This window comes from Silurus meridionalis, chromosome 13, assembly GCF_014805685.1.
Source record: "Silurus meridionalis isolate SWU-2019-XX chromosome 13, ASM1480568v1, whole genome shotgun sequence".
In the NCBI taxonomy this organism is placed as follows: domain Eukaryota; kingdom Metazoa; phylum Chordata; class Actinopteri; order Siluriformes; family Siluridae; genus Silurus; species Silurus meridionalis.
In genome coordinates this window covers 8,903,563-8,930,537 of record NC_060896.1, presented here as the reverse complement: position 1 = coordinate 8,930,537, position 26,975 = coordinate 8,903,563, and the positions used below count along the sequence as shown (strand labels likewise).

The 26,975-nt window shown below is 39.2% G+C and overlaps 1 protein-coding gene across 2 annotated transcripts; it reads right to left on the bottom strand.

The window, feature by feature from the left end:
• Positions 1–275: 275 nt before the first annotated feature.
• Positions 276–26,975, bottom strand: fam107b (family with sequence similarity 107 member B). 2 transcript variants are annotated; one of them, XM_046864643.1, is made up of 4 exons: positions 26,793–26,975; positions 6,611–6,791; positions 1,949–2,105; positions 276–1,322 (listed from the first exon to the last, which is right to left on the bottom strand). In XM_046864643.1, the coding sequence occupies exons 2-4, from the start codon at positions 6,736–6,738 to the stop codon at positions 1,203–1,205; spliced, it is 405 nt and encodes a 134-aa protein (XP_046720599.1). In that variant the 5' UTR covers positions 6,739–6,791; positions 26,793–26,975; the 3' UTR covers positions 276–1,202. The 2 variants fall into 2 exon arrangements, with proteins under 2 accessions (XP_046720599.1, XP_046720598.1); XM_046864642.1 differs by lacking the exon at positions 26,793–26,975 and adding an exon at positions 7,924–8,077.

The following is a 26,975-nucleotide window of genomic DNA, read 5'->3' as shown; positions in this document are numbered from 1 at the left end:
AGAAAACTCTTTGAATGAGAAGGTGTGTCCAAACTTTTGGTCTGTACTGTATATTTTATATATATATATATATATATATATATATATATATATATATATATATATATATATATATATATATATATATATATATAAAACTCAAAACTAAGCTTAGCATCTTTCAACTTATCTTTTCATAATCACATATTTACATTTTTTAAATAAAAGTGTGAAAAATAATGAATCTTGTAATTGACCAGTACCTTGATAGTTTTAGGAAATAATAATGAGCAAAGTAACATGACAAAATAATATTTATTAAAAGAGGGTTTACAATTTTAAAGTCAGCATCACCGGTTCATTATTGGCTCAAATCTACATAAATCTAAGAGTTTTCAATACTGAACTAACAAACCAAGGCTTTGTTTCTAGAGCTTCTCGAACTCTACCAGCTACTCCCTTGTGGAACATCTCCAGAGTGCTTTAACACAGCACTCAATAACATACTGAACAATATTTTATGTAAAAATAAAAAAAAAAAAACCTGAAAACACATCAACCTAGATCTACTATTGCTTTAAAGAGATGAGTGCACAAATATGGGAAATGGAAAAAAATAAACCCGCACGCTCTGTACATCACACAACAAATCTTGAAACAATGTACTGACAATAATTCAAAATTGAAATGACATGATTTTTTTGTTTTGATTATGAAGTCAGAAAGTCCTCAGGAGACCCTCTCCATCCCAAGGCAAAGCAAAACAGAAAGAAAAAAGAAATCTCATTATTTTGGCTTACAAGAGTCCATCCAGTGTCCCATTTCAATGTGGGGATAAAAAAAATTAAAAAAATTCTTTAAGTGGTTTTAAGTTTTCCAAAAAAAGAAAAGAAAGAGAAACAAATGGAAAGACTCTGTATAGGTTCTTTTTGTCTTGCGATGCAAGTTCACCAAACACCCGCAGCCCGTGAAGACCAGGATGCTTTGTCATGTCTCAGAGTGTGTTTATTTTTCTTTCACCCTCTTAGTTTGTTGCAGGTGTTCAGCATAAAGAGGTTAAGTTAATACTGGTCATGTCTGCAAGCAGGCAAAAGGAACCAAACATGGTCACTTATTTTCACAGGAACACATGGAGCAAGAACACCAGGAAACCCCCATAAACTGCAGTCCAGTTGCCATGTCATCATGTGCCATGGACATTTTCCAAATCTACGGCAACGTGTCTAATTGGTTCGCTCCTGCTCCTCCACCTCCTGCTTGGTTCTTCTTAGATTGCTTTTCATTTTGACAAATTCTGGTGTGTTCTCCTGCTCCTCGTCCATCTTCTGTTGCTCCAGCTCCAACTAGAGTGAAAAGACAGGAAGACATTTCAGTCAATTTATATATGCAACACTAACGTAAACTTTTGCTACCTTGGGATGTGTGTGTGCACTGTTTCTGTTCAATGCACCAAAACATTCATATCTGTATTCACATTTAACTCCAAAGTATCCTAATTTTGAGTGTTCTTTATGTTCTTGTTCTATGTTCTTCCCAACACTCCCAGAATCACTGAGAACACTAGGAGGTGAAAATGGCAGCACTCTCAGCATGGCCTGTGAATTCTCTCCCTAGCAGTTTCTCAACCTCAGCTACATCACTGGAGCTCATCATTTAGTTTGTGGGACTTTTTAAAAAAAAATGTTACATACCCACAATTGATTTGTACTTGTTTGCATCATTTACATTAAATGACAGTTGGCATAATTTCCTAAAATGTAAACAAACTAGTAGCTTAATTTAAACCGTTTTACATTTAAAGAGCACTGCACATTCACATTAAATGTTGTTCATCTTGTGAGCTTGTGCCATTTATTCTGGTGACCCACATTGCATGAAATAGTTTTTTCCCCCCATTCATTTCAATGGGATCTGGTATTAACTAGATTCCTGTTCTGAAAAGCTACACAAAAAAATCTTTCATATATACCTGTTCAAGTTTCTGCTGTCTCTTCATGAGTTCGATCTCCAGGTCACTGTGCTTCTTATGAGCTTCTTGCTCTGCCAGTTGAGCTTTCACCACTTGATCTCTCTTCCTCTTCTCCATCACCTTTTGTAGCTCAGGCTTGTTCTGGGGAGCCAGACCCCTAGGACACAAAAACACGCACGATAAGAAAACACACGCCAATCGAAATGCAATGGCTGGCTGGCATCGAGCAATGGTGGCAGCAAATGTCATCCCGGAAAAACCTCTCTCCAGATCAGAGAACGTTACATAATGTGAGGTTACGATCTTATATAATGTCTGCCTGCTTCACATGTACACACCACACAATGGGGACTAAATGGCCATCTGTAGCCATGCATGATTAGCTCTGCTCTCTGGGTGAAACGGGCAGTCGTTGGCATCTGTGAGCGCTCATATAGAGAAAGGGGAATTCGGTATGTGTTCAGTTGCTTTATGACACTGCATGAGAACAGAGATGTTTCTCACGCAAAGATGAGCCGCAAATGTCTCAGAGGAACATGGATGGTGTGATAACCCTCACGCTTACACTTTCTGGTTGCACAACAGAAAGAACGTGGTAGTGTGCACACTGTGTGAAATAACCATTTAGGAAGGAACCAGGGATAAATCCTTACTACTGGCCTAAAAACAGGGTATGAAATTTGTTCGGGCATGGCAAGGCATCTAAAAGCCATTGTGCTGAAGAATGGTCTGACTAAAAGAAATCGACAACATCTGGAAAGAAAGAGAGAAAACCAGACAAAGCAACAAAGGCCAGAGAATGGTAAAGCATGACCGAAATGAGATGCGCTTGCATGACAGAACAAACCTGAATAGAACAAAACAGTCACATTCTGCCCTTTTCAACCAAAATTAAGTTTCGACTGAATACATGGTGAAGTGTATAAGTTTATCAAAATTTACCTGAACTAAAGTAGACTGTGACTATTATTAGTAACTACTATTAAAATTACTATAAACAAATAAACATTATGAAGTCAGGGAACATCAATATAGCAATAACCTACTGTGAAGCTGTAAAGTCTATCTTCCATTGTTACTGATTAAAAATTCTTGAAAACATCTCCAAATGACCTTTGATTCATCTGGTTAAATTTTATTGTTGTGTTAACACCCTTGCAATGTCTATTTCTGGTACATAACACATTCCCCACATTATTTCACCAGCATTAACAGTGATGGCTGGTAATGACAATCAACAAAATGGCCAAAAAAATATTAATGGCAGTAATGAATGGCTTTTAGTTACGACAATCTGACTTGGGGTTGACCATTACAGCATCCCAGGCAAACCAAATACAGTTACTCATCAATAGCACACATCTTGTGTTTCTTCTGAATATTAAGCTTGAGGTAATTTTTTTTTAAAAATTCCAATTGTTCCAACCTAAGAGAACAAAACAGTTATTTTGGCCTGGTCCAATGGACACATGAGTGAGCAGTCCATCAAGTTTATGTCATACAGTATCTCACAAAAGTTAGTACATCCCTCACAACTATTTATTCATACGTTCTGTAGCACAGATTTACTGTCCTCTAAAAATAGCTTAAGATACAGCCATTATTTTCTACATAACTGGAAACAAAAGTAAGTACACCGGAAGTGAACATGTCAAAACTGTGTTTAAAGTGTAAATTCAGTAAGCACCATTGTTATGTAGCACAGCCTTAATCCTCTTGTGCATAGAATTCACCAGAGCTGCACAGGTTGTAGCTGGGATCCTCTTCCACGCCTCCACGGAGCTGCTGGATGTTAAATACATGGCGCTTCTCCACCTTGCGATTGAGGATGCCCCACAGGTGCTCAATAGGTTTCAGAGCTCAAGACATACTTGGCCACTCAAATCACCTCCAGCTTCCTCAGCAAGGCAGTTGTCATCTTGGTAGTGTGTTTGTAATTCATAAAACTTATGTAAAGTAATTCATGCTCTTGGACAGACTGTCTTCAGCAAGCTGTTTGCGGGCTTTCTTGTGAGCCAGCTTCAGAAGAGCCTTCCTTCTGGGCCGTGGACCAGCACCGGGTCTGTGGGTCAATTGGTACCGGGCCGCACAGAAAGAATACATAACTTACATTATTTCCGTTTAATTTATTATCTGATTCTGAACAATGTTTTTTTTGGAAAATTACCGGATTCTCTTCGCCACATGTGTCTATGACTCACTCATGATGCAGGCCAAGATGCCTTCTTAAAGGGGCTGCTCTGGCCGGTAACACATAATACATTACCACTAAATTGAAACCCCCACGCTAGCAAAATGAACAAAACACAACACAGTGGATTTATGTTAATTATTATATTTAGAAAATACCAGTTTTTATCATTTCATTGTGTTGTATTTCTCCGCCACACCTTAAAGGCCGGTCCGTGAAAATATTGTCCGACATTAAACCGGTCTGTGGCGCAAAAAAGTTTGGGGACCACTGCTCTAAAGCAATGCTGCAGCACTCTGTTCTGACAAAAACATGAACATGATGAAAAGGACATGGCCAAGGATTTTGGAAAACAGAAAAGGTGTAAATCTACAATGAAACATTTTTTTAACATCTATGATCCTTGAAAGAGGTTGCTTAGCCATGCTATCCCGTTATTGCATAATATTATTATACTATATTATATAACGCATAAACAGGAATGGTTTGCATGACTCTCTGTATTCCCACTTTGCACCCAGTGAATTACCAGCATCCTGACCAAAACTAATACAGTCACTGAAGATGGTTTTCACTGTGCAAAGGCAATCACATATATTTTCTGTATAATAGCTTACTATAAATAGCAAATATTTGGCTGTTCACGTACATAGATCTCACACACAAAGACACTCCCATCTCCAGCACCCAAATATCACCTCTATGTTGTTACACTGTACTGTGTATAGCGACGGATTTGATTTTGAATTTATAAACTGCAGGACAGTATTCACTTAGTATAAAAAATAACAATGTGATGGTATAATGTTTTGAAGAATAGGTTTTTATAGAAAACCTGCTTGTGAGCTGACCACAAAAAAATAAAAAAAGCACACTGAATCCTGTTACGGACATCAATAATCCTTCATTAATCTTCAGGAGTCGGTAGCTACAAGTACGCCAATGCAACAAAAATATGAGAGAAGTTAAAGCACTCTCGGGATTTACTTGTCTGCCGATTCATTCGGTGCAGACTGAAAGACTGAAGCGATTCTCAGACAGAGAATCTCTCCAGTGCACTTTCCATGACCAAACTCCACCACAATAAAAGGCAGAGGGCAAACTCTTTATTACATAAACTCCCCCAGCTCACACAGACCCACTGTTATGTAATCCGTAAACGACATTGTAGTCTGCCTCGATCACGCACTGCTCTTCACATCCTGCTCTGCCTGCTGAAACAGTTCTGGGACCAGTTTATTCTTTAATATGCTTACCAACAGTTCGAAGTGATGAAGATAAGAGAGGCAGGGAGAAAGTGGGAGAGAAAGAGAGTGTGAGACGGAAGGGAAAGAGGGCATGAAACAAAGTGATGTTAGGGATGATGCTGTACTGCTGCTTATGTAACTGTTCATTGCTGCTCATCCCTATGATTGTCACGCATCACTGCTGGATCTGAGCCCATCCAGACAGCGTAAATCTGATACAATTTTAGTCAAAACACACACACACACGCACGCACACACGCACGCACACACGCACGCACACACGCACGCACACGCACGCACACGCACGCACACGCACACACACACGCACACACACACGCACACACACACGCACACACACACGCACACACACACGCACACACACCAAGTCAAACAAATACACTGAAGGTCTGCTAGTCTACCAATTCTGCCTACCAGCAGCAGCAATGATAGTTAACCACTTTAGAGCTGTAATAGACTAATGTATATAAGGAGGGGACATTTTATTATCCAAGCATCCGGGTAACTACTTTAGTGTTGTCATAAACCTTCCATGGCACTTCCTTAAAGCTGCTAAACAAATAATATGCACGTGGGAGTGTATGTTTATCAATCCAGAGCAAATAACTATTAAGCAACAGAAAAAGGGACAGACAGACATTACTGGCTGCTTCTTAGCTTTTAAGCATTCCTGTCTACTTAGAGACAGACAGCACGGTACAAAATGGCCTGCCAGGAAAATGTTTTACATCAGAAATTGGCAGTTCTAACAATTTAAAGTAGTTTTTTCCCCTCTATGGAGTGTACAGAGGCATTGAACCACATAAAAGCCAAAGCCTGGTATTTAAATACTGCTTGAATCTGAATGGTTAGAGAGTGTTGATTAATTACTAGAACAGCAGCCCAGTAGTGGTTTACAGGTATATATTAAATGTTCGTTCTAATATATTCTCATAATGGAGAAAATGTAATAAAAGCAAGCTATCTGTGACAGCTCAGGTCATTTGCTTTACAATACCATGCAGAAGCTTACAAGGATGATAAGCTACAATTGGTTGGTAGATAGCGGAAAGTAAATGTAAAAGACAAGTTTGAGACACAAAAAAAACTCAAATAACTGTAATATGTAAACATATTCTTCAAATGATCAGTCCTAATGCAAAGCAGAAAAAAGGAGCTGTAATGAGCTGTAAGAGAGAGAAGAAGAAAGACTACTTAAAGGGTTACCTCTTCTGATTCATAAGGAGTTCCCGGTGGAGATCTTGGTGGTTCCTGGAGGTCTTCACTGGATTGATGAGTTTCTTAGGCCTAATGAGCTCGTCACAGTCTCCATCTATGTAGTCAGGCTCTGCCATGATGGTCCGCACACGAGGCAACAATCTTGTTGGCAACTCGGACTGGTCCAGACCTAAACGAAAGACAGAGAGAGACAGAAATGAAGAAGTGAGTCAGTTTTTGGGTTCGCTGACCATAAAGTAAAGACCAAGCACAACACCCTTAAAAGAAAAAGAAAAAAGAATCGAGATAGAGACTTGTGATGACAGCATGTTCATTGAAGTCTCTTCTGTATCTTTACCTGAGTAAGAACATCACTGCATATAATTGGACCTTAGAGACTACATCTGAGCATATGTCTTTACCATTGAGAACAAAAGGTACCTGTAGAGTCACTTTTTTTTCCTTTTGGCAAAGGGAACTTAAACTGTCTATCATTTTTTTCAACTAGCATACACGCATGCAGAATCTAAAAAAAACAACCACAGACATACAAAATAACCTATATATCAGGAGAGTTAGTCAAGTTAGTGTACCTAACCAGAGATCACCAATGATTGATTTTTCTTTGATAGTCCATAATATTATCACCCCACAAGCTGCTGTAACTTGACAGACTGATCTTAATCTTAGGGTATTTTTGGGTGCATAATTATTATTTTAAAAAGCTGTAGTTGACAAAAACATAGCCTGCCTACACTAATCCCAGTAATGCAGAAAATAATAGTTCTTTAGCAAATCATGCATAAAAGGCATATATTAAAATCAGTACAGGCTACTGGTACTTCTTTCTGTCAATATCTTTTTGTTATAGGAGTGAACGGAGTTACACAATATTCCTCTATGAAAACATTGCCTTAATAACAACCTGAGGAGGAAACTAGATAAACTGCTGGGAATTGTTATAGCCTATTATTCCCTATAGCACAATAGCTTTATAAATAATACTGTTATTTTGGAACGTTCATTTGTTGTACCTTAAATTCGCCCTCGGAATAAACATTTAACACATCAGTGGTCATTATGTATATGTTAATGACGCACAATGTTCATGTTTTAAAGCATACATATTAACGATATACGCTAAAACAATCTCGAGGGCCATCTCTAAACCATCTACTATTAAAGTATAGTGCAGTATCTTTAGTTCTTTCCATATGTAAAATGAAGTTACAGCACAAAATGAGAATAAAATAGAAAAGCATTTACTTTCCCCTACTACAATAACTATAAATCACATATTGAAACCATATTGAAAATCTCACCTGGCAGGAGAGGGAACTCAGAGTACCTGAACACTGTGTCCATGTCAGATTAATTTAACACAGATGTTCTGAATAGAAAAAAAGGAGCCGACTGAGCAGAGTTTCGATACAAAGCAAAGGATTACACTGCGGCTTGCGCTTGATGTTGCACTGAAGTGAAGCATTACACTTATGAGTGTTTTATTACCAGCCCAACCCTGGCTGAGAATCCACGATCCTGTTGGATTCTGTGGGTTGCCAGATTCCACAGATTACAGTCCAGTCAGTATGCAATTTTAGACGTGGAAGAGTATCCCTTGTTATTTATTAAACTGAAGCCTACTACAGGTGGATGTTACATCAACAATAAGATGCTTATTTTGCAGGGAACATTTTTATTAATTTCCCCTAATTTAATAATATAAATATAATGTGTATTAGGATGCACAACCTGGCAACATATATGCAACCCAATATATGAAAGTCCGTTTATAGATCTGTGCAAAACAATAGTGGAATTATATTTGTTTCATTTGTCTACTTTATTACTTAATCACATCAGAAAACTAACAGCGTGACATAAAAATTACTTTTTCGGAATGAAGCAGAAGAAAGTGTCTGCTTAGCAACAGCAAGTCCAGCAAAAGGCGTTCATCTAAGTGGACCCTGAACATCTGGTACCTGTTAATTTTATAAACAGACTTATAATTACATTATAAGTCATATAATTATATTGTCTGTGGTGCATCTGCTAACTGAGATGTGGGCTGAACATTGTGTACAGTCCTGGAAAATCAAGATTACCCTAAACAGAAATGTTTCCTCGTTCCCCACACACCCAGATATCCCTTACTGATTAAACAAAAAAAATTCAGGAGGTGGAGTCAGACCGATGCTAAATAAATAATGAGCTGAGATCAGGGGTGCTGGGGTGATTGCAGGAAACAATGAAAGTGTTCAAATTGGAGCAGCTGGTATCATGACAAAAGGGAAGCTCTGATAAGAAATCTATTTCACTGTACCAGCACTACAAGAATGATGACTGGGCTGTGGTATTTAGTTTGATTTGGATGTTGATCTGAGGAACTTTAAACTGATCCCAGTTCTGTACCTTTTAGTGGTCCAGGTTCCCAGGCAGACAACAAATTTAACCAATGTGGGCTTGCACAAGCCAGTACAATGGTGTAGATCCATACCCAGATAAAATGAGAAGGTAAAAACTTTGTGGAAAGCTGAAGGAAAACAACAATGCACTATAACTATTGTTTGGTGAGGTAATGTAATGCCACTCTATAGCCACTAGATGACGCAACGTGAATGTGTGTGCCTATGCAGGAATGATCCCAAAATATTTTCAAGATACATTACTTTTAATACATTGACTGCAATTTCATAAACCTGGAATAGATAAAAAATTAAAAAAAAAAAATCAATATGGTATGTTTCTTGCATTTTTGATGCATCACATGATCCCAAATTCAAGTCTATGATTTATTCATAAAAAAAAAATAAAAAAAGCAAAACAAAACATGAAAACGCTATGCCTTGACACTAGACAACATCCTTAACTTGGATTGTTTAATTGAAATTGTTTTTTTTATATCCACAGAGAATTATTTTAGTCTTTTTAGTTTATATTCTCTGTGGTAAAGAAGAATTTGAAAATCAATTTTCAGAAAACGAAACTTGTATGAATCAACACATAATAATCATACAGCTTATCTCTTCCATTCAACCGTAAGGGTTTCAACCACACATTAACACATCTGACAGGAACTGCAATCGTGCATACAGGACAGAATCCTCGCTAAGTTGATGTTAGGTACAACCACCAAAACTACTACCACCACCATGACTACTATTACCACTACTAAAAATAATAATAATAATAAAGCTGCCCAACCAACAACCCCATCTGTTAGGCTGTAGAATCGGTTGTAGAGAACAACACCAGTGCTCTACAGAGCAGTGTGGCTTCCCCTCTGTGGAACCAGTAATTAAAGACATTTAGCTCTTTTAAGCTATGGGTGTGTGTATGAAGGGGTGTGACTATGTGTAAAGGAAATGCTCGTTAAATAGTCTGCATACTTATTAGGTAGGAGACATGAAGGTTTTGAGGAGGCATCTGTTTGTCAGGGCTTTGCCTACTTTCATGTTTCATGTAGGTACACACACACACACACACACACACACACACACACACACACACACACACACACACACACACACACACACACACACACACACACACACACACACTTCCCCACAATTCCTGTTGGTTCTGTGGGTTAGCTAATGTTGTGCATGTGACAATGCAAATCAAATAAATTTGTATTAAAACTGATTAAGCTCTGCTTCTGTCCATCTGTTGCAAAAAAAAATTAGATAAGCATGTTGGCCCTTTAAAAAGTGTTTAAGCAGAAGTCTTTAAAATATTTTGCAAAATTAACAATCATACATTACAAAATCTGACACAAGCATACCTTTCTGCCTCAGTCTAACAAGAGTGTGTGCGCGCACGTGTGTGTGTGTGTGTGTGTGTGTGTGTGTGTGTGTGTGTGTGTGTGTGTGTGTGTGTGTGCACATGAGGGTCCAATAGAACATCCTGAGATCACAGGAATTATTAAAATTGATGGTGTGGATTGGGAATGTGCAGAATATTCCAGGCACAGTCATCCCAAGCTTTAGAGGCAGAATGAATCGGACTGGTTGGGAACTCTCACATTTCACATTTCTCCAACATACTATTTAGACTACAAGAACGATCGATATCCAAAACATCTCTGAAGAACATAAACTATCCAGGTTCCATGAAAGCTACCAGCTTGATCAGCTTTTACTGTACGTTTTCTAACAAGATTTTAGATATCTTCAGGCACGTTTTTTTTTTTTTTACCACAGCATTTGTTGATATCTGACATTACCTTTATGGAATATAGAAGATGAGCGTTAAAGGCCTTGCTCAAAGCAGCTTGGAGTTGCTGGGATTGGAACTCACAACCATCAAATCAGAAGTCCAACAACCACAGAGCTCCCACTTTATACTTTTCCCGCCATTTGTAGCTCCTCCCTAAAATGTTACCACAAAGTTGGAGGCACACATTTTATAAGCTCTTCAAATGTAGTAGCATTTCATTTTCCTTCAGTACTTCAGAACTAGGTGCAGTGCTCAAATGAATTCAAGTCTTATGGGGGGGTCCCCAGTTGTTGCATTTATTTTTTACTGAAATAATTTTTTTCCCCAAAATTATTTTAGTAAAAAATATATGCAACAACTGGGGACCCCCATAAGATCAGGGGGTCCCAGACCCCCCTCAATTTAAGCACTGACTAGGAGACCCAAAACTGTTCCAGCATGACAATTCCCCTCTGCACAAAAGCCAGCTCCATGTATATATGGTTTACATAGACTGAAGTGGAAGATCTTCAGTGGACTCCCAAAGAGCGTTGACCTCAACCTTGTTGAACACCTTTGGAGTGAATTGGAACACCCCAGGAACCCTTGTGACTGAATGAGCACAAATCTCCAAAACCACACTCCAAAATCCAGTGGAACATCTTCCCAGAAGAGTGGAGTTTATAAAAGCAAATAGGGGTTAACTGTTGATTGGGAATTCTCAAAAAGCACATTTGAATAATAAGGTGTCAATAAACAAGTGTCCATACTGTGTATATTTCTGGAACATAGAAAAACAAGTGCTTTTTGGCATATGAAGAAAGTCAGCCCAAGTAATTGCAGTTTTTTCCAGACAAGTAAAGTTTTAACAGAATAATACAAATGAATAGGGGAGATTTACCGTAGGTCAAAACCTCTCCTTATAACTCCCATGTCTAACATGAATGATACATAACATCTGATTAGAAGTGTCCTAATTACACCTGGTTATCAGATATGCATTATGCCAGCAGTGTGCATGTTAGCTACAGTGTGATGCCAGTGAATTAAGTTTTATCATCACACATTTGGATTTTATGACAAGATCAACAGCCAAACCAGAGACGTCAAACAGAAGCCCATTCATCGGTTTGCAGCTTCCTCGATTACCATATACTATTGGTAATGAGCACACGAAAAACTGGTAGCTCCCCAAAACTGAACGCAGACGTACAAAATCCCCTGAAAGGGTCAAGAGTGGGAAAGCAGCCATGATCCGTTTCAGCAGCGAGGATTAAAAATGAAAGAGTCAGACATAGTGGAGACGGCAATGTCTTTGTCCAACTGCTCCGAGGTTCTCAGTGGGACAGAAAGAGACAGTGCAATGAGGGGAGGAAGGGAGCAGCTGGCAGTCTATTACACCATCTGACCCTCTGCCTTTCTTGTTGAGCATGCTTTAGACTCGGCAGGAGGCCAAATTTTCTCAGTCACTCTCCTTCAAAACCCCTTTAACTGACTGCATGCGGCAATCGCTCTGTTGTCATTCTAAAAGTGGCCACCGGGTTCTTCTTCATACTAAATTTTATTTTATCTATCAACAGACCGATAGTATTAATTCCAAACTCAAGCTTCACAACCAGAACCTTGCCCATCCCCCCCACCCCCTACAAATGCACCCTCTCCCCTCAGCCCCCCCACAGTCCTGCCCTGACTGTAATCCCTACTCCATATTATCCTTTTCTTTCAAACACTGCTCCACTTACGCTCGCTTTTTGAAGAATCATTCTTATAGGAGCCCAAATGCAAACAGTTCTCTGTAAAATATAAAAAAGTATATATTTACTTATTCTAATCATCAGTTTCATCTAATAAGCAAAAATGTCCTGCGTCTCCATTGGTGGTGACAATAAAACAGTAAGTAAGAAATTCGTGTACAAAAGGTGTATGAGAAAATGTGAGTGTGTGAGAGAGAGAACGAGAGAGAGAGAGAATGATGGCTCAAGCACTACAACATGGCACCACATTCAAATGCTAATTCAAAAATGCTAATTGGACCATGCGTTTGCCATCGTTATAACAGGTGTTAACTTTGTAACAAGTGTCCTGACCCATTTCATGGCCCCTGCTGTCAAATGCCTTCCTTCACGTGCCTGTAATGATGAAAATCTATAAAAGCAGGTAGACGTATGCAAAGCTTCCCCCCCCCCAACATGTACTTCCGTGATTCCATCTGCTGGTGCTTTGAACAGATGCTGCTTGTGTGAATGTCTTCGTGACACAACTTTTTATGTTCACAACGTTTCAGCATGAAAAAAAAGTCTAGCCTATGTGTTATGGACTACAACTTTCAACTGTCAATTAACTGCTCTCTAGTACCACAAACATCATCATCCAATGGGAAGGTCTAGTTTAGCACATGAAGCCAGCCTCAGCCTGCTAACTCCAGGGAAGTTTAGGAGGATCTGCCTCGTTCCACAAACATGAGCCCATAGGTGCTGACAAAGAGTGTTGCTGTGATTGACAGGGGACAGAATGTCATCCTTCCCATTCATACAGTATGGGCAATTTTGCGTTTTCCACAAAGGTCTGTGGCTTCTTTGGGATCTGACCACAGTATCTCCTGATGACAGGATGAAAACTTTTCTGTTGCACCACCCAGGATCTGTATATAACTGCATTTAACAGGCCTGTGCACAGTTTACTGTAATAAAAAAAGTTTTTTTTCTCTAAAAATACTAACACTGTGTGCAAATAGAGAGTTAAAAAGAAAAAAAAAAACTTTACTCATTTTTTTTTTTTTATATAAAGTCCTAACTGTCCAGAAAGACTTCCAAAAACATTCTACCAAATCAAGCATGCACTTAATTCATCTTCAGACAAAAGGGTTACAATGTTTCATAATTGTAAAAAAAAAAAAAAAAAAAAAAGAATGATTCTATATATATAAATAAGCATTTGAAGCAGGTAAGCTTGACACTGTGAAGTAAATTTCAAACACTACTTAAAATCAGTTGAACTTGACTGCCTGTTCTATCCTACCTGCACTCTTTGCACGTTGCAACTTTTTGCACTTCTGGTAGACATCAAACTGCATTTCGTTGCTGTGTAACTGTACAATGCAATGACAAAGTTCTGTCTGTCTGTCTGTCTGTCCGTCCCAGAACCAACATGCTGTCATAAAACAATGCAGTTTTAAATGCAGAAAAAAGCCATGTCTGCTCTGTTACTCTAAAACCACCATTCCGACATGTGAATTCATGAATGTGAATTGCCCACATTCACAAATTACCACTGTATGTGTTTTCTGTATTCCTTGGAGTCCACATTGATGTGCCTGCTGGTAAAATCCAAACCACCTGATCTCCTTAAAAAACAAGGTCAAATTCAAGGCTCATTGGTTTGTGTGCACCAGAACAACACGTGGCTGCTTTGTGTTTGCAAAAAATCTAAAAGGAGGTACTTATTTATTACCAAGTATGCGTATTGGCTTTAAATCCTAACCTGGCACCAGAATTTATTTATTATTTAATGCTGTGAATGTGCGCGTTTGAAAACGCAGATCTTGCATGGAACATGCACATCATACCATGTTTCACATACACTATCTAGGCATAATTTTAAGGTTAAACAACCATGATATTCATATGTGCTTGCTGAACATCCCATTTTACATTTAGTCCCTGTTCGCTGTTATAATAACCTCTTGTAAAGATTTGTGCTCCATCCGCCACGAGCTCATTAGTAAAGTCAGGCAATGATGTAGGTAAAGGAGGCCTGGGGTGCAGTCAGCATTCCAAATCATCCCAAAGGTATTCAGAAGGGTTCAGGGTGAAGCACTCCCACCCATGTAAACCAAATCTTTATAGATCTCACTAAGCATTGTCATGCTGGAACAGGTTTGGGTCTGTTAGTTTAGGTGAAGGGAAAATGTAATGTTAATGCAAGAACCACATATGGTTGGAAAAGTCAGGTGTCGAAATACTTTTGTCTATATAGCATAACTTTCAAATCAGTATTTGCTGATATCCAGCGCGAGAGATCAGTTACATGAGATAACATTATACATCCCATGTTCATCATTTTCTTTTTTTAAAGATTTGTTGATGTAGAAGTCAAGGGACATAATAATAATAATAATCTTGTTAGTGGAAGTAAGTGTGCTGCATTAGAGGAAGCAAATGTACAAAGCATTTAAGAAACTTGAGCCTATTGCAAAATAATGTGTTTGTTTCTGTTTAGCAAAGGCACCATGTCTGTGTGCATACTTCCTCAAAGCTATTGTAGCATCTTTATACATGCAATGATTTGCCTGGAAATTGTGCTTTTCATGCTGGAAACGGAACAAGCTTACTGTTCTGGGAAAAGAAAAACAGGTGACTTTTTATAAGATAATGATTTATGCTATTTGTCAAACACATGACAAACAGTACGCTGTGGTTTCCAAATACATATTCTGTCCTGTGTGCCAGAATCATATCAGTAAACCATCACATTTTAATAAATCCTTTCCAAAAATTGCTTGAACCTGGAGATTCTAACCTGTTCCAGCATGGCAATGCCCCAGTACACAAAGCCAGCTCCATGAATATTTGGTTTACATGGGTTGGAGCAGAAGATCTTAAGTGGCCTGCAATAGAGCTCTGACCTTAAGCCTAGTAAACACCTTTGGGACAAATTGAAACGCTGACTGCACCCCAGACCTCTTCACCCTACATCAGTGCCTGACTTTACAAACACCCTTGTTGCTGAATGAGCACAAATCTCAATAACACACTCCAGAGGGACATCTTCACCGGAGGGACGAATGTTATCATAACAGCAAGTGGGGATTAAATGTGGAATAGGATATTGAAAAGTTAAATCTTATGGTCAGGGGCTAAAAACCTTTGCCGCTATAGTGTATTGATGGTCAGACAGACATGAAAAAAAAAAAATGAGTAGCAATCGAAATTTGTGGTATATGCGGAATAAAATCCTTCAGTACATGCTGTTATGTCAAGTCTGGAGCAGTGACTTTGCATCTGGTTCGAATCTCAGTCTCCTTACCACTGATGATTTGAAACAGTGCATCCCAAGTGGTTGCTTGCTTCCTTGCTTTAAATAAAGTCTTAAAATGAAATACTGCCACCCTAATTCCCAACCCACACACTCGCATACACCGTAGCCTAAAAAATCATAAAACAAGCACAAACATGCCAATATCAATCCAGGTTTCAGAATAAAGGCTGATTTTGGTAGAGCACTCTGTTTATAAGCATGAGCCCCGTCAGACTGGTCGTGGGGGGGGTGTAGGAACCATTTATACTGCTTCTCTTAATGTTAGTCAGATGTTAGGATTCAGCTTTAAATCATTTGAAGTGCTCGTTCTTAAAGTTGTACTTTCGGACATACATAGTAAACTCGCTCTGGTCACCGTGTACAGACCCCCAGGACCCTACGCTGATTTTCTTCAAGAGTTTGCTTGTTTTCTATCAGATCTCTTGATCAATTTTGATAAAGTGCTGCTTGTAGGAGACTTTAATATTCATGTAGATGATGTAAACGATGCTCTAGGATTATCATTTGTTGACTTATTAAACTCTTTTGGGGTTAAACAAAACGTCACCAGACCAACTCATCGCTTTAACCACACACTAGACTTAATAATATCACACGGAGCAGACGTCACTGATATAGATATTTTACCTCAGAGTGATGACATCACAGACCATTACCTCATACTGTACACACTACCGGTAGAGCAGATTAGCCGTGTTGCACCACGTTATCGACCTGGTAGGACTATTGTTCCAACCACTAAGGACAGATTCGTAAATAACCTGCCTGATTTATCTCAATTTCTCACTAAACCCATAACTACTATTAATCTTGATGAGATAACTAAGAACATAGACCTTATCCTCACTAGCACATTAGACACCGTTGCCCCTATCCGATTAAAAAAGGTTAGAGACCAAGCACCTGCATCTTGGTATAATAGTCATACACATGCCCTCAAGAGAACAGCACGTAATCTGGAGAGAAAATGGAGGAAAACTAAATTGGAGGTATTTAGAATCACAGATAAAGACAGTATGCTCAGCTACAGACGGCGCTAAAAGCTGCTAGAGCTGAACACCTGAGCAAACTTATAGAAAACAACAAAACAATCCCAGGTTCCTTTTCAGTACAGTAGCTAAACTAACTACAAATCAGGGCTCTGAAAATTGTGTTCCATCACAGTTTAGTAGTGAGGACTTTATGATTTTCTTCACTGAAAAATAGATAACATTAGAAAAACAATTGTGGCAGTTCAACCTCTTACAGCATCTCCTGAGACAGTGTTACCTTCAACTCCACAACTCCACTGTTTTACATGTATAGGACAGGAAGAGCTGTATAATGTTATTGCCAAAGCTAAATCGACAACATGTCAGTTAGATCCAATTCCTACTAAATTACTGAAGGAAGTGTTATATACAACTGGTGAGCCTCTTCTAAATATTATTAACTCCTCACTATCTTTAGGTCACGTCCCTAAATCCCTCAAGTTAGCAGTTATTAAGCCCCTCATTAAAAACCTAATCTGGATCCAAACACGTTATCAAATTACAGACCAATTTCAAATCTCCCATTTATGTCTAAGATTTTAGAAAAGATTGTCGCTGCACAGTTATGTTCCTACCTGCAAGAGAACAATATCTTTGAAGAATTTCAGTCAGGTTTTAGGCCCCATCATAGCACAGAAACTGCTCTAGTTAAAATAACTAATGACCTGTTTTTAGCTTCAGACCAAGGCTTCATCTCGCTGTTGGTTTTACTAGATCTTAGTGCTGCATTCGACACTATAGACCATGATCTCCTCCTAGATCGCTTACAAAATTACATCGGCATTCAGGGACAGGCATTAAGCTGGTTTAAATCCTACCTGTCCGATCGTTACCATTTCGTAGATTTGAATGGAGAGCTATCCAGGCTAATGCAAGTAAATTATGGCGTGCCGCAAGGTTCAGTTCTAGGACCCCTGCTCTTCACAATATACATGCTTCCGTTAGGAAATATTATTAGAAGGCATGGAATTAGCTTCCATTGTTATGCTGATGATACTCAGCTATATATTTCATCTAAACCAGGCGATACAGCTCAATTAACCCGGATGACTGAGTGTGTTAAGGAACTAAGAGATTGGATGACCCATAACTTTCTACTTTTAAATTCTGATAAGACTGAGATTTTGCTCATCGGCCCAAAACTGGTATACAGACGCTCCAGCATCTCAACCTGCATTTAGACGGATGTTCTGTAACCACTAGTTCAACGGTAAAAGACCTGGGTGTTATTTTAGACAGCGACTTGTCTTTCAAAAATCACATCAATCAGGTTACAAAACAGCCTTCTTTCACCTTAGAAATATTTCTAAGCTAAGAAATATGTTGTCTATATCCGATGCAGAGAAGCTCGTCCATGCGTTTATGACCTCCAGAATAGACTACTGTAATGCGTTACTAGGTGGATGTCCTGCTTCATTAATAAACAAGCTTCAGTTAGTCCAGAATGCAGCAGCCAGAGTTCTTACAAGGTCAAAAAAATATGATCACATAACCCCGATCTTATCGTCCCTACATTGGCTTCCTGTTAAGTTTCGAATAGACTACAAACTATTACTTCTCACTTATAAAGCACTAAATGGTTTGGCTCCTGTATCTATCCAGTCTTTTAACACGCTACAATCCGCCACGCCCCTGAGATCTCAAAACTCTGGGCTTCTAGTAGTTCCTAGAATAGCAAAGTCCACTAAAGGTGGTAGAGCATTTTCACATTTAGCTCCTAAACTCTGGAATAGTCTTCCTGACGGTGTTCGGGGCTCAGACACACTCACCCAATTTAAGTGTAGATTAAAACGTATCTTTTAGCAAAGCCTACACATAACACACATCACATCATAACCTTGTGCTCCAGAACATCTGATCACATGCACATTATCAACTTGTGCTGTTAATATCATGAACAGCAGCTACGCTAATTCCTCTCCACTGCTTCTCTTTCTCTCCCCATCCCGAGGCATCCTGAGGTTGCTCCAGCTCCAGTCACCTCCCACCTCGTGATGATTACGGACCTTTAAAGAAGTAGATGCCGAACTCACAAACATCCTGAACCATCTAGAGACGTACCAGTGCCATTTGGATCCCGCTACATGTGTGGAGTTTTGACATTGGACCTCCTGGAGTGTTTAAAGGCTCTGGCATGGAGAAGCTGATGCTGGATCTGTGGTGATCACAAATGCTGAGCTTATAAAACTCGGAGCTACTAACCATATAGACTGTTTAAGACTGCAGAAAGAACATTACTTATAATCTTATACTCCAGTAATCATGTTAGTTCTCACTCTCCAGTGTTCTGTATTGTTGAAAGATTTATGATCAAACTCTTGATGTCACCCAGATGAGGATGGGTTCCCCTTTTGAGTCTGGTTCCTCTCAAGGTTTCTTCCTCATAACATCTAAGGGAGTTTTTCCTTGCCACAGTCGCCACGGCTTGCTCATCAGGGACAAATGCACACCATTCACCATCACTGTTGATTTGTGTAAAGCTGCTTTGAGACAATGTCTGTTGTGAAAAGCGCTATACAAATAAACTTGACTTGACTTGACTTGACTCTAAGTGCTGGTCCCAAGCCCAGATAAATGGGGAGGGTTGCATTAGGAAGGGCATCCAGCATAAAACGTGCCAAATCGAACATGCGGATACGGATGATCCGCTGTGGCGACCCCTAATGGGAGAAGCCGAAAGAAAGAAAGTTTTTTGGTAGAGGCAAATCTTTAACACTGAACTTTGCTTTAAAACAACATCAATAAAGCATTTCTTTACATCAATCAGTCAGTGCTCACTTCTTTTTGCTGTCCAAACCTTTCTCTAACTTTAAGCTTGTAACCAAAATAATGGAACTTTCCCCACAAAGAGCAAAGTACAGCACAGGCTCTTAAACATTAATACACCTCTGAGATATCACAGTCCACTTTGGGATCTCACAAGCATACTAGTTCACACTATTCTCCACTACATATTTATAATGATTACAAAATGGTCAGTCACTAAAATCAGTGCACTATAAAGTAAACAAGTTGTGATTTGACACATAGCACGAGTTGCTTCCATAGCATTGCGTCACTCCTTACACCAGAACATGCTAGGACCTGCAACTCTATGGAGACTTGGCATCCTAGTGAAACACATAAGAATCCTTAGTGAGGAAACAAAAATAAAAAGGAAATATCTCCAGTGCGTGTTTAAGCACAGAAGAAACAGCATTCCAGACATGTTTTTTTTTTTTTTTATAATTTATGATTAAAGGGGGGATAAAATTGCCAGCCAGGATAGAATAAGAAGCTACTACCTGTCCTGTCTTGCCCATAGACTAATCAGAGCATGTACGATTCAGGCATTTTTTTTGTCCCACAGACATTACGGGCTGTCTATAAATGGTCGCACTCACTTTCACAACCAGGCCTTTACTGGTGTGTTAAAAAAACTATTGCCATAACAAAAAAAAACTAAAGCAAGCCACTTCCTCCGCTTCAGTCACTTGCTTTACTGTAGTACTCAGCATATCTGGTCGTATTTCCAAAATAAGCAAAGGCCAGTGGAACAGAGATAACGATAAACAAGAGGTTTCCAATACATTATCTTGCTAGTATTTGCACTTCATGTAATTGTACATATAAAGACTTTGCCTATATATAAACTTCGTATATGTTGATTCTGGGGGTAGGGCTTTTCTTCTACCCTTTATGAGTACTGAACGAGTGACAAAACACCATGAAAATATAATGGATTACTTTACACATTCTACATCTTGGACAATACTGGACAATAAGTTCACAAAGCATTATACTTTGCTAATATTAAACCTTCTGAAAAATAAATAAATAAACAAATAACTTACCAACAACATTAGAGTAACATTTTCATTTGAAGACACTTATCTGCACTGGGGAAGTACAGTATGGTTACTGTGGCTTTCTTTAACTTCCCCAACCCCCAAGTTCATTTCACTATGATGCATCACTGACCCAGAAACAAGAAAGTCCAGAGACAATTAAACTCATTAGAATAAAACATCTATGACTGTGACATCTATGGCAGGTTGAGGTCTACTGCTCCATCATGTGTTTCTGTGTGTGTGTGTGCTCTGCCAATACAGCAATGCCTAAATAGATTGAATAGACTGATGACCACACAATTTACGTCACAGTGCTGGAATGTGATGAACCTGCAGAGGCTCTTTATTGTGCTGCTGCCTAACAGCAGCCTGAGACGTGCAATCAATGACAAACATACACACACACACACACCCCACTGCATCACTGCTTGGTAATGAGGGGGTTGTTATTAATTTTCAGAATTAATCCATTCAATTCAATTACAAACTGTGTGCATGTATATACACACAATATATCCATACATTGCAATGATGCAGATCACACACAGATCTGTTTACCTGACATTTAGCAACACATGGTTTGACGTCCTGGACCACTGTGTTCGGAGAACTATATCACTTTTAACCATAAGGTCAGAGGGTATGGCAACTGTTCAATAAGGGTCAGGTGTGTGCGAATGAGGGTGTGCATGTCCTCTGTAACAGCTGTGTACTGTAGAACAAAGGCTGCAGTATAGCAGACCTATAGAGTCTTTTCAGCTGTGCCAGGCACCTGTTACGTCACAAACGAGTTGTGCATACATCTGTGTGTGTGTGTATGTGTATGTGACAGAAATGGAAAAAGAGAAAGGAGGGGTAGAAGAAGATAAGAGAAAGTAGCTTTCAGGATTATATATGAGAGCATTTGAGTAAGTTTTATCCTATGCTCAGTGTTGATTAAATATCAAAGATTTTTGTAAAAGTGTTAAATACCATTCTGTGATTTGCCAATGAGATCGCAAGAGAAATGTAAAGTGTTCCTCTCCGTCTTTTCGTCAAGACAGAGAGGTGTCGTGAACTGTCGAGTGTGTGGGTGGGTAAACCCCGGCGTGTGTGGGTGAGCCCCGTCTCCGTTTCTTCCAGCACAGAACCAGCGAGTTTGCTACGCAGAGCTATAGCTGTGAGTGTATGTTTTCAGAGACGGGAAAGTCTTCAGTGTAGAAGGCTTTGAGGTTTGTTTATAACATGCTGCATGACTTAGGTCTTATCAAGAAAAAGAGATAAACAACAATGGAAAAAAAAGACTGAAGAGGTCTGTTTTTATAGGTTGTAATGACAGTAGAAACATGATTCACAGACACATACAGCATTAAAGGCAGGTATATGTGGATATAAAGTACAAATGCTTCATTCTTTAATCAATACCAAATGTTCTACAAGAGGAATAAGATGCCTCAAGACATCTTGTTTCAAGAAACCCATCAGCTTTGCATGGTGTGATGTTACACCACATCACACCACAAGGTCACTGATTATTTTATTATAACATCACACCCTGTCATATTTTATTCCTTTCTTGTTCTGGCCAAGACAGGATATCATCACCTCATAACTCAATTTTTGTGATGATGTCATCGTCATGGTCTTATAAGAAGAGAAAATCTGAGCTTTTTTTGTTGTGTCTGGGTGGACAGATAACAGTAATGGTTTCTCATTGGCTGCCTGAGAAGGATTAGCAGAGACCCTGAAAACACACGTGCATAAGTTCAAGTATGCGTGCGCACACACACACTCGCACTTTAAGCACAACTGTTCTCATTATCCAGACAGTGTGTGACTAAGCCATCAGACTGCTGAGCTGGCACTGTCCGTCAATACAGGCAGGTGGCACATCAGCTCTCTCTCTCTCTTTCTCTCCCACACACACACACACACACACACACACACACACACACACACACACACACACACACACACAATTTTAACTTCTTATTTTTATAAATATGCCACAAAATGTAATATTATTATTATAGAATGAAAAAACTGGCATACATTTTTAGCTTGAGCAGTTTTATGTCCACATCCTCTTCCAGCATGTGTTTATTTTTAGTCCTACACATTAAACTCAATCAGTACTTTCTCCATGAGCTTGGGAGGAAGTAAAAAAAAAAGAAAACAGCAGAGTAATATTTCTACTCATTTAAAAGCTATGGGCTGAATGAGGAAAAAAAAAAATCAATGTACACCACAAATCTCATGGCGGATCAATTGCTCTTTGGACATACCCCTCACCCCCCCATACACGCTCGCTCTCTCTCTCTCTCTCTCTCTCTCTCTCTCTCTCTCTGACACACACTTTACATTTGTGTATTTGTGTGCATCTTTGTGAATGCAGGTCAGATTAAGAAACGCGTGCATCATGCTGTATTAGTCCATATGAAACATCCGCCCCACCGTGATACAGGCGCATGAGCTCCTCCCCCTCCTCCATATTTCCCTCTGCCTCCAATCCCTCAAAGCTGTGGGATAGTGGGCACAGAGCGGTGCTTCTTTGTTTGTGGCAGAACAAAAACAACAAAGCGATGCTTCAGATGGAAATTATAATAGCGGCTCAATATTGTATCGAAAACATTTCCAGGGGTTATGAGAAGTTATAGAATTTAATATTGCAGTCATAAGTGTTTAATTTTGTTTTTATGAGCTTGTCTTCTAACATATGTTTGTGTAGTCATACCCCTTTAACTGTTAACAGTACCTTTTTTTTTCTTTTACTGTTTTTTTCTTTTTTAGTTTTTGCCATGTGAATGCTGAGCTAAACACCAGATTAATGTGTCTCAGGGTGTTAAAGATTTCCACATACAAGCAACCATCTGAATGCAAGCTTGTTAAACATTTATTCCACACTACAACCCGAAATGAGACGTGTTGTTATAGGAAAATAATTTACAACAAAGTGATGTAATAAGATTTAAAGTTCCTATAAACCTCATTGTTGTTGAAATGTTAATACATGATCTGATGAGTCTGAGGCTGTTATTTATAATGGCAATTCTTGACCCGACTAATGAGTCCCAGTGATTCGATTGTAGCCCTTCCTCTTTGGAGCAAGTCGCAATTATGTTCAGTTCAAGTTAAAGTCTATCAAATATGAAATAAATGTTTGTTACCATTTGCAGACAATTGTTCATTGTATCATTTGGCCAGGAATAACCAAACTTTCGAATACAACCGCATCAGAAAAAGCACATTTATAAGCATTAAGACTACTTAGACTATTGAACTACTGCCATCTTTTGTTTGCGCACCCCTAGTCAACAGGATCAATGTTCTGAAAAGAAGCGCTTAAAAACAAGCTCACTTTCGCAATCTGCTTTCTAGTGCAATCATCTAATTAGAGCGTAGGGCTGAACATGGAACAGAACAACTGTGCTACATGTCAAAATCTAGTCACTGGATGCTGAGGTCACTGTAGAAATCCATGGCAACTAGAAAACAAAGGAGGTAAACAAGCACCTCGTGCTTTCTAGTTTTACAAAAGGCAGAAGGATGCTGAGCTGCGACTGAATGCATAGGAAAAGTGTTACCCCCAGCAGAGAGATTTGATCTCAGTTAAGTTTCTTTCTTAGAAATGACAGAGAGAAGTGAGCAAGACTCGGCTGAGAGAATTAACACCTCGAACCACAAGAGGAAGCAGAAAAGTAGTGAAAAGCTTAGACTGACTACAGAGGAAAGCCCATGTGACATCAGTGCAGATCAAGACCAATGTAGTGAAAATTCATTAGGAAGTTTTTCGTTATTGTAATGTAGTACATCATACCATCTACAAGAAATGTATTGTGGACAGCAGTGGTCTTCAACTAATCTTTCGTGACACCTTCAGCAACCAGCGATGAAGCCTTTAGAGGCTATTAATCAACTTCTTCATTCTCCTCAAATGATCAAGCTCCATGCTTTTGTTAGATCTGCAAAACATGAGGACTGTCCTTCTCAACTCGCACCACACATTTTAAATAGAGTTTCATATTAGGAGCCTGATCAATAAACACTGATTGGTGTTCCAGCAATCAAGTGTGTTGCCTCGAATTAATGCTTGAGAACCTTAATTTGGCCAGTAGGATTCAAGTTTATAAAAAAAAGAAAAAAAGAGAAAAAAAAGAGAGAAAAAAAAAAGTTTCTATGCTACTATGTACAAACGGAGACATTGTGTTCTGTGAAGCTGCACACCTTCCAAATGTTGTATACTCTTTAGTAGATCAATCTAATAAGCAAATACATGCAGGTCCACACTTGAGACTTAAATGTGCAGTATGGACTACAGTCACTTGCTGACTCATGGGAATGTTTGTGTTGAGTGCTATTAGAGAATAAAGCAGTGATTCCAGCCATCAGAAGCATGGCTGCACAACTGTCCAAACAATTACACCAATGACTGCATCAGTAACCTTCTCACTGTTCTTTGGTGACTAACAGATATCGGGGTATGATTATAGGGTGGAATTTTGCTTAGTCATAGCAGGTTTCTGAGTAGTCATGACACTTGTTTCACAGCAAGTCATTTTATACAGCGGTTGAATCAAACAGGAAGGTCTGCTTGTTTTATATTTTGAATGAACAAGTACATATTCACTCAAACTTCTATGACAGTGTATCCTTATCAGGGCTGTGGTGGATTCAGTACATATACTGGGAACACTGTGTGTGAAGTATAATACAAACAGGATGAGGTAGCCTATCAAAGGACACTATACACACTTGTATACTACAAACACACATCCACACCTACTGTTTTACACAAACAGTATGGGGAAGCACCTGAAGTACTTTGAGGAAAGACAGGCTGGAATGAACATGAAAACCCCACCAGCTAGGGAACCATGATGATGTGAGAAGGCAACACTACAAAGCAGAAACTAATCCGTATGGGCAAAAGAGGTGTGCTGGGGTAGATCACTGTTTCACTCTTCAACTATCCACCTACTGTGCACGATGCCAAAGCAGCAACATGTCAAGTTGCATGAGACTGCACAGAGATGACTGTTGGGTCCTGACTTTACTTCACAGGCAAGAAAAGGTCCTGATTTCCCAATTCTCGCTCTTACTTTCTACCTTTTTTCCTCATTTCTGCAGACCGCACGGGGTTGTGTACAAAGACAGAAAGGAAAGCCTGGAAGAGCTAGAGGAAGAAAGGGAGCACTCCAGAAAGAGGGTCGAAGGGGGGTGGAGGGAAACTAGTTCAAAGATCGCAAAACAGATGTAAGGCATTTGACGAAATACTCTCCAAATAGCAAACACATGTGGTCAGGATCTACCCCTCCCAGCCGTCCGTGTCTACACTACACTGAGGAAGTCACTCTGTTGTACTGCACTGTCTGATCATAGCAAGTTTGTAACATTTGAGCAATCTGGGAGTAAGACGAGTTGAAAGCCCTTAACTTTTCACTCAGAGAAAAGCGAAAGAACCTTATTCTCTGATGTCTGTTTAACAGAGTAGTAGTAGAAAAGTGTTTTAAAAGACTGAAACTGTAAACTAATGGAAAATCTGACCTGGCCCTGTCAGATACTGCATAGTACATGACATGTTCTTTGATTTACTTGATCTACTGCTCCTTCTCTCACTGGTTCTTCTGAACTAAACCTAAAGCAGGCATGTCATTTAGTGCACATGTCTATACTATTCTCCATGTTGCCAATGAATATGCATATACCCAATACATTGGCAAAGCATTGCATGAACATATACAGAGTGTTGTCCAGAACCCTGACATGTCAAGGTATCAGTTTTATGAGGCAAATTTGACTAACACCACATGGTCCAGAACAGTGCAATCCTTACAGTTTACTAACAAAAGCATGCAATCTAATAGAACGACTCAAAGCAGAAACGCACGCGCAAGTACAGATTTGTATATAAATTTTGCTTTACTATCGTTCCGGCTACAACCTCACATTCTAGACTTTCATCCTCTTGACTTCTTGTTGTGAAAGTTGTTGAGATTTTTTTCTTTTCTTAAAATCCTTCCGTGAAGAAAACGAAGTGAAAGCGCACGCGCGCCACGCAAGAGCATAAAAGATGCGCGTGCTGTTAAAGGAAATAAAAAAAACCTTCAATGCACCTACCTTATATTAATTTATTTTTTTTTTACTTTAAAACACTTTGCGGTGGTCGAATGAGCTCAGCTGGGCGGCGGGAGAAGCCGTGGAGGACGCATGAAGGTTTTTGTTTCTTGCACGCACTTCTCTCGGTTTTAGGTGTGTCTTCCTCTGGGTCCTGAAACAGTGCTGTAGTAAAAAACCCTCATA